Source organism: Ornithodoros turicata, chromosome 1 (assembly GCF_037126465.1).
Source record: "Ornithodoros turicata isolate Travis chromosome 1, ASM3712646v1, whole genome shotgun sequence".
Taxonomy (NCBI): Eukaryota; Metazoa; Arthropoda; class Arachnida; order Ixodida; family Argasidae; genus Ornithodoros; species Ornithodoros turicata.
In genome coordinates, this window is record NC_088201.1 from 148,428,066 (window position 1) to 148,436,772 (window position 8,707).

Sequence of the window (8,707 nt, forward strand, 5' to 3'; positions counted from 1 at the left end):
ACAATTCGAGTCCGCCCTTTTTCACGCCCTCACGAAGCTCCTCGGCTGCTCGCGTCTCCGGACGACATCCTACCATCCTGCAACTAATGGCCTTGTAAACGCTTCCACCGCACCCTGAAGGCCGCCCTCATGTGCATTGGAAACACAGCCGAATGGGTTTCTTCGCTTCCGGTCGCGCTTCTAGGCATCCGCACGGCCCTGCATGCCGAACTCAATTGTTCCCCCGCCGAATTAGTCTATGGCACCACGCTTCGCTTGCCGTCGGAGTTCTACGCTTCCCAGACCACGCCTTCCCCAGGTGACTCGGCAGCCTACCTCGTTAAGCTGCAGCAAGCCTTCCGCTGCCTTCGACCTTCCCCGCCTCGCGAGCGGCACAACCAGTCTCCCTACGTCAGCCCCGACCTCATGAACTCCTCCCACGTGTTCCTGCGGACCGACGCCGTACGCAGGTCTCTGCAACCGCCATACACTGGGCCTCTTCCCGTTCTCTCGAGAACCCCCAAGACCTCGATCATCAGAGTCAACGGCAGAGAGGAGACTGTCTCTAACGACAGACTAAAGCCGGCCCATGTTCTGAATCCGGACGTCTCTGCTGAAGCCTTGGTAAGTTTCTCTCCACCTTCGCGTCCCCCATCCAGCCCTTCACCCAAGACAGTCACTTGGAGACTATAGCTCTCCTCCAGGGGGGGGGCTATGTAGCATCATCGTCATCGCCGCGCACCGAGCTTAGCACGGTCCCCGTGCGCTGCGAATAAATCACTTTCGATTGACCTTCCGAGGCTCCCGGTTGTCCCTCCTTGGATCGCGCTACAAATTTATCAACGCACGAAACAACAGATAGGCAAGCAGATTTGGAAGAACTTGTTTCTAGTGTATAGTGCTCTCTTTTGGTCGGTTTTTGCGGGGTGAGAGGGGTGTCACTGGTTTGCTCGAAAAATAAACTTCACTTGGTTGCAGTTCAGTGCCGGTCCTTGTCCTTTTATCCTCTGTCCTTGTCCTACGCAGCACTGGGGTTTTTTAATTGTTTTTAATTCATTAATTCTGTATTGCATCTTCCTTGGTTTTTGTCAGTGGGGTGTGGCTAGGGTTTCCAATCGGGATATCCCAAAATCTCGGGATCCCGACTAATTTTTGACGTCCCGAAGTCCCAGGATTCCTTCCGGAAAATCCCGGGACTTCGTGAGGGCAAATATGACAGGAAAATCAAACACCCGTGGGCCATCAGGCACACTCACTCCTTATCATATATCATTATCAGAGCAAAAATAAATAAATAAAATGTATCCATTTCGTCGTCACTATTTTACCAATGTACTGCGAATTTTCGAGTGCTTTCTTTCGCGAAAAGGTAGACAAAGCACACATGAACTGCGCGCAGCACGCCGATATAGTCACTTGAGATGAATGGACTTGGAAGTAGAGCCCTGCACGGTAGGGACCAGCGAGGTAGCGGGTTTGGTGCGGTCGATGCATTTTACCAAAACACTATTAGAAAGTACACTAAGTTGCTCAACATTTTACGCGTCTGTACTGCAATCTGTACTCGAATTATGACGTAAAACGTCGCTGACAAGGGCGGAACAAACGCTCACACCATTAGGGTGCAACAGCGCCTGTGTGTTCTGCTTTGTCCATGTCACGCTTCGTGTCATCCTGCCTCGAGTCATAAACCAACACGCACCTTTTTGCCCTCTGCGCTGATGTCGTACAAAAAACTATGCACACAGACACATCTAGTGATCAGGCATAGACCAGGTAGACTATCAGTGTACTGCATTTATCGCGCTGCGGGTAGCGCTTCGTGTGCGAGTGAGCTTTTTGAAAGAAATATGCGTGCTGCGCTCGGATGCGGGTCTCAATTTGTAACGGGACTCGGGTAGCGTGTCGGGTACGGATTTGAACCTGCGGGTACGGTTCAGATGCGGGTCAGATAATCCCGACCTGTGCAGGACTATGCTTGGAAGCACCATCTAAACTACAGTCACAATCCCGAAATCCCGTCCCGGAATTGACAGCAAAAAATCCCGAAATCCCGGGACAGCAAAAACGGCTCGGGATTGACAACCCGAGGTGTGGCACAGCCCAAAGTCACGTGCACAATAGCAAGCTTGGAAGACAAAGGAGACAGTTGAATGTTCCAGTTTGGAAAGTTGCAGGCACATCAGCAAGGCAGGTGTCCCCACGCATGACAGAACCGTGTGATTTTGTGGAACATTTCCTTTGATATGTCCTCACTGTAAAAGCACCTGATTAGTCACAAATATAATAACACTTTAAACCCCCACCCTTAAATCTTTTTGCCCCTGTGCCTATAATAAAATGGCCCTTGGCTGCCTTCTGCATTTCTTCTCTCCATGCCTGAAAATATGAAATCAGCAAAAATAAGCAGTGTCCTCAGTTTTAACACAATTGGCGTATGTTTTGTAATTTCATTGGCCCAGTTAAAAATGCAGCATGAGAGTTCTGCGTAAAAACACCGGAACAAAATAATAGGAATAATTAAGCACAACTAAAGATGATCGGAACAAACATTACACATTTACCGGCTCCGGCGTTGAGATGAAACAGGTGATACAATTAGGTAGTCTGAACACGCCACACGAATTAGTCGAGCTCGGCACTGGGCAGTATATGGGATATGGGGGTGTAGTACATTACACACCAGACTGCCGGTTTATGCCACTGCATCATTTTTTGCAACACCTGCAAAGTAAGTGCGTCGAACGCGAATGGTATGTGTGTATTAGTGTAACAGAGCATGAGACGCACTTACCTGCTTCAGAATTGTACATTCACCTGGTGCTGCTGTTGCCTGGGCTGAGAAAAAGTGAACTTGCATTGTTGCAATCTGCGCAACAGAGCAGCCCATGGAGCAATTTTGTTCAAACACCCTCACCTTTGAACCGAACATGCTACTCGCAGGTGTTACTGAAACGTTCCCTCACATGGTGAACATCGACAGACGTCCAGCGAGGAGCTTCAACGAAATATGTAGCAAAGCAAAGCTGTTTCACTGGCTTCACGTCATCCTCAAGCCTCAAGCTGCTCAAGCAAACTGCAGTCTCCAAGCGCCTGCGCACAAGAAGCGAGCAGACGACAAGGCGGCGGCAAAGAGCGGCACGTGACGTATTTGCTGGCGCATGCGAAGCGCAACTTAATTTCCTCTCCCGAAGGCCAAGTGGCGGGGCGTTGGGTACTTCAACCGCAGCGCCACTGCGTTACGGCGAATATTACATAGCACCTTCATTACAAGTTCTCCTCGTCTTGACGAATGAAATACTATTTTTGGTATATTTATGGCAATTTACAACTTAGCTCGTTGCATCTCCAAAAACATCATTTCTCGGCGACGAATTGACGCTGCTCAAATGGACCGGGATGTCGCGCCATGACCAGACGCGACAGCGACAAATTCTGCAGCGCGTCGCTTGTTATGGGGTGCGCGCTTTGAGGCGGGTCAGCTTCAAGGATGTAGCTCTACCGGAAGAAGCAGACGACAGCGGGTCACATATCCCGAGCCGAGCGCTACCGGTGCGCCATCTGTTAGGCAAGAGCAGAGGCCGCAGCGCTCCGCCTTCCGAGTCCTCCTATTGGCGCGCATTTTGGAAGCGGAGCCTCCCTCGCTCTTGGTCAGCAAACGGCAACTGATATTTGTAAAACTCTTTAAAGTGATAGTGACGATGAGGTTCATGTGCAGGACAGGCGATTAAGATGTGCAGCACAGACAGCTGCTCCCCACAGTGCGCGCATTCCGGTGGTTCCTCCCGGCGCAGTAAAAAAACATGTGTAAGGTGTGTGTGACCAATGCGTAAACGACTAAAGACTACTGAATGGAGACGATTTTTAAAACTCGGTATGCTTCCCAAAATTGTGTTTTTTGACAGCCAAAGCTTGTTGTTTTCTCGTGTAGCCCACTCTCGTTGCCACTTTACATTAATTTTCCTCCTCAGGACTGACCCAAGGTCTTGAGAGGGACTCTCCAAAAGGCTCATTTCAGAACAGAGCACAGCTGCAGCATCTGCGACTTCATTACCGAGTATCCCAACGTGGCTGGGCACCCAGCAAAAACCTGAACAGAGACCTTTTTTATTACCTTGGTCGCAAGATATCGGGCTTTTAATACAAGATTTTTTCTGTTTCTGTATCGCACAGAAGGCTTTAAGAGAACTCAGTGAATCGCTGTAGATGATCGAAGACTTGATCTGACGGTCTAAGATGAAGCTAAGCGCCGTGATTATTGCATATAGCTCTGCAGTAAAAACTGATGCAGAGTTTGGAAGCCGCTGTGACTAGTAGTATAGAGATAGACGGTATAATATTCGTTACGTACAACGACATCCTTTTTCTAATCAAGATGGCCGATTCTAATCCAATTCTAAGCCAAAATCCGGTTCTAAGCCAACACAATCCACTTGTAATCCAACACAAGCCAAATCCAAAGCCATCTGATTGGCGGCCATTAGCCCCGCCCACTTCACGTTGATTGGCCACCACGCCATTGATTGGCTGACCGTAGCTCCGCTCCTTTATGCTAATTAGTTGGCTGGGCTCCGCCCAGTTCACGTTGAATGGCCCATGCTAAGCCCACTGATCATTGATTGGTTGACTGTAGCTCCGCCCCTTTATGCTAATTACTCGGCTCTTCACGCTGATTGGTGCACGCGCATGGCTGAGCACACCCCCGTTATGCTAATTAACCGGCTCCGCTGATTGGTCCATTCTAAGCCTACTGATCACTCTCCCAGCCCCCATCTGATTGGCCGCCGCCGCCGCCGCCCGCCGCTGAAACACACCGCTGCGGCCTCAAACTTCCCCGGGCTAGCGGGTGGCCGCCAGATGGTGCGCGGGTCGCTCGCCGGCGGCTTCAGATGGTTCTAACCCAACGTCTCTATCTCATACATCCAAACTTACCTCGTGCCACCAGATGGCGCGACTCAGGTGCATCAACTCCGCGCTGTTCCGCTTCGAGGCGTCACACGAGCGAGAGAACTTCGTCGAGATGTGCTGCCACATATTGCGCTCCCGTATCGCCGCAAACAAGTTGCGGGAAATCATACGCGAAATCTTGGACGAGTACCTGTCGGCTTACAGGGAGCAATCACTGCGCGAGCTTCAGGAACTATGTCAGGAAGAAATAAGAGTCCTGGAGACGATCATCAATCGCGCTAGGAGCTATGGATGAAAATAAAGATGCATCACACCTCGCTACACAGTCTGCTCGAGTTATTCCACGATGCGCATGCAGTTCCAGCACCCTGCTCGAATTCTCATCTCCGGCGCGTCCATGTGTGGGAAGACGGTGCTCACGCAGAATATAATGAGACACCCCGAATTATTTAGCATTCCACCGCAGAAGATACTCTACGTACGAAAGTATGCAGCCGGCTGGGAAAAGGATTTCGACGGTGTGGAGTTTATGGACAGGATACCCGCAGATTGGGATGAGCGATATCCCACTCTCATAGTTATTGACGATCAAATCACGGAAAAGGGGGTTCTATCGGAGGTAGAGTCGCTGTTTGTACGTGGTAGCCACCATAAGAATGTGTCCGTGATCCTGATCACACAAGCCTTGTTCTATCACAATGCCGCTTTTCGAACGATATCGCTGAACGCCAGTTATATCGTATTGTTCCGGAACGCGCGGTCCGTACAACAGATCGAAACCTTCGGACGTCAGGTATTCGGGAAACAGGGGCTCTCCTATTTTCTCGACGCATATAACCAGGCGACGGAGAAGGTGCACGGTTATTTAGTTGTGGATCTGCACGCGCAAACACCTCCCTCTCGTAGCCTGCGAACGGGTATTTTACCGCACGACCGGCAGTTCCTGTTTACGCCCGCGAAATGACGGCCGATCTTAGAAGACATCTCACGCTCCTCAAAGTATTGGCCGCCAGCAAACCGACGCACCGCGCAGAGTTACTTAAAGAGCTCAGCTGCGACGACATTCGAATCCTTTCGGAAATCTGTCTGAATATTCTACGCGGAAATATCCCACTTTCGACGGAACTTCATAAAAACCTGAAGAAACACAAAAAAATCCTCCGCTTCCTCGCCTACAAGTCAGTTCATAAGTGCCCCAGGCAGTTGAAGAAATATATTAGGGGAGAATGAGGTGGTCTCATTCCCATACTTCCACTGCTCCTCTCAGGGCTATCAAGTCTCGTGGCGGAAGTCGCCGGGCGAGCGATATCCAAAGCCATCGGTCATGGCTCATAGAATAGAAATAGGTGAAGTTCTGAAATCTAATGATTCGGACGATGTAAAAGTGGGCAAAATACTGGAAGCCCGCTATTACTTGCTGAAGCAAGCTCACTATCATCCTCCTCCTCCTCCTCTGGAACCTGTCCATTCGGAGCCCGAACCGGAACCCAATCCATTCGATTTTAATCTTCTACCCTCCGGCGTTGATAAAGCACGCGCGAAATCTGTGCTAAAAGAATTGAAGAAAGTTTTCACCTGGCAGGCGGATAATGTGCTAGTATATAGAGGGAAGCGAATCAATCGCTCAAACATTGTGGCTCTCGTGAGCTACTTAGCACGTCGTAGCGCGCTCATCAAGAAACCCCGCTGGTGCAAAAAAGTATCGAAAATTATAAGCGCTCTGAAAATACACCGCATTGCTCGCTGGAGCAAATATGGGGCCCTATAGAAAGATCAAGGAGAAAGGGTTAGGTGGAGTGGATCGGTACCGACGGTATCACAAGCTCACGCGCGCAGAAGCCGTGGAACAGCTGAAAAAAGAAGATGCTTACACCCTTCACAAGCCAGTGAAGAAAAAATTTAAGCGGCGCTCCATCATCGCAACTCACGTGCGGGATTTATATCAGGCAGACCTTCTGGATATGCGCAAATATCAGAAATTTAACAAGGGCTTCAGGTACATCCTAACGGTCATAGACACGCTATCGAGGTACCTGTACATGGTCCCCATTCGCACAAAGCGCCCGCAAGACGTAAAGAAAGCCTTCCAACGAGTTTTCCGTCACGGAATTCCGAAGAATTTGCTCACTGATCGCGGGAGCGAATTTTGGGGTTCCCCCGTTCGTCAGTACTTTCAGTTGCTACTAAATCACTATAGCACACAAAGCGGAATGAAAGCGGCCTCCTGTGAACGCGTGCAGAGAACAATTAGAGAAAGAATAGCCAGGCATTTCACTAGTACGGGGAAGTTTAATTATATCAACGCGCTGCCAAAGATAGTGGCCGACTATAACGACTCGGTACACTCCGTCACAGGCGAAAAGCCGAAAAACGTGAACGCCGGAAATGAAGTACCTCTGTTCAACAGATTGAATCGTAAGACGACCCCGCGCGAGATCAAGTATAAATCAAGGGACCAGGTGAGGCTCGCGTTAGATCGCGGTGTGTTCGCCAAAGGCTACGATCAAAGGTGGACGGCCGAAGTGTTCGAGGTGTCGCGAACGAGAAAGACCGATCCGCCCGTAGTGTACGTGAAAGATTCGACGGGAAAAGAAATACTGGGATCATTCTACGAGCAGGAGCTGCAGCCCGTCCACCATCTTTCCTCGTACGATAAGCGACTCATATCCGCGGTGATTAGAAAGAAGAAAATTAACGGGGTATTGCACTACTTGGTTCGTTGGTTCGGATACGCCAAAGATCACGATTCTTGGGTGCCCGCCAGCGATGTCAGAAAATGAATTTTACGTGTATCTGCTCTCGAACGCTAGCATGGACCTGTACCCGTCCAACACGCTGAATGACTTCACGATCGCGTTAGATAAGCCACTACACCTGGATGATTCGTACGTCGTCGGTCTAGAGGGATTTTCCATTCCCAACAGCTTCCTGAACGTGAACCAAGCGCCTGATAACCTGATAACGCTATCAACGGAGAAGTGGCAAACAAAACAGCTCACGTTCGAAGACACGGACACTCTATTGAATAAAATATTCCCCGAATATGGGATAGAGTGGACTTACGAGGAAGATCACTACGTGTTTAAGCTACCGTCGCGCGTGCGCTCGGCGAAACTAATCGACAGACCGCTGCATCTCGCCTTTGGAATCGTCGACATCGATGGAGATCACCGGGAGGGCGGTAAAGTACGCGCCGACCCAAACGTGTTACCGCTCGCGGAGGAAAGAGCCGTTATGATGCGAGTTCGCCGGGTGATAGTGATCAATAACGATCTAGTTTTAGAACCCCGATCGCTCATTACCGACACATTCAACGAATTCTTCAGAGCGACGAACGATACAGAATCACGGGTGGAATACAAAGACAACACTTACTCGCTTTCTCTCCCGACGAATTTCAACTTGTCGACCAAGTTCCTGGACCTCATTCAGGTGAAGCACATCCATGTTGAAGGATCCCGAAAGCGCATCACGTGTAATCAAATAGTGAAGACGTACCGCGTCCACATAAACACTCAAGAGACGGAAAGTCGGCGCATTTCACTTCCACCGAATTACTACGAAACACCCGAAGCTCTCGTGAGCGCCATCCATGAGCGTCTGCAGCCGGAGGCTTCCCTCACGTACGATGCATGGGCGAGGAAGTGTTCGTTGAGCTTGCGGGAAAACGTGTCGCTTACATTATCTGATTACTTTGTGTACCTACTGGGTTTCGGCGCGAAAACCGTATTTACGGAAAACGATACGGGCGTCGACGAAGTGACCATAGATCTTCCCATTAACTGTATTATGATATACACGGATCTCGTCACGCCCTCCG

The 8,707-nt window shown here is 50.0% G+C and overlaps 1 protein-coding gene across 1 annotated transcript; it reads left to right on the forward strand.

Annotated features, from left to right (window-relative positions):
* The first annotated feature begins 129 nt into the window (after positions 1-129).
* Positions 130-672, forward strand: LOC135387029 (uncharacterized). Its single transcript, XM_064616461.1, has one exon. It carries the CDS (start codon positions 130-132, stop codon positions 670-672), a length of 543 nt encoding a protein of 180 aa, XP_064472531.1.
* The last annotated feature ends 8,035 nt before the right edge of the window (positions 673-8,707 follow it).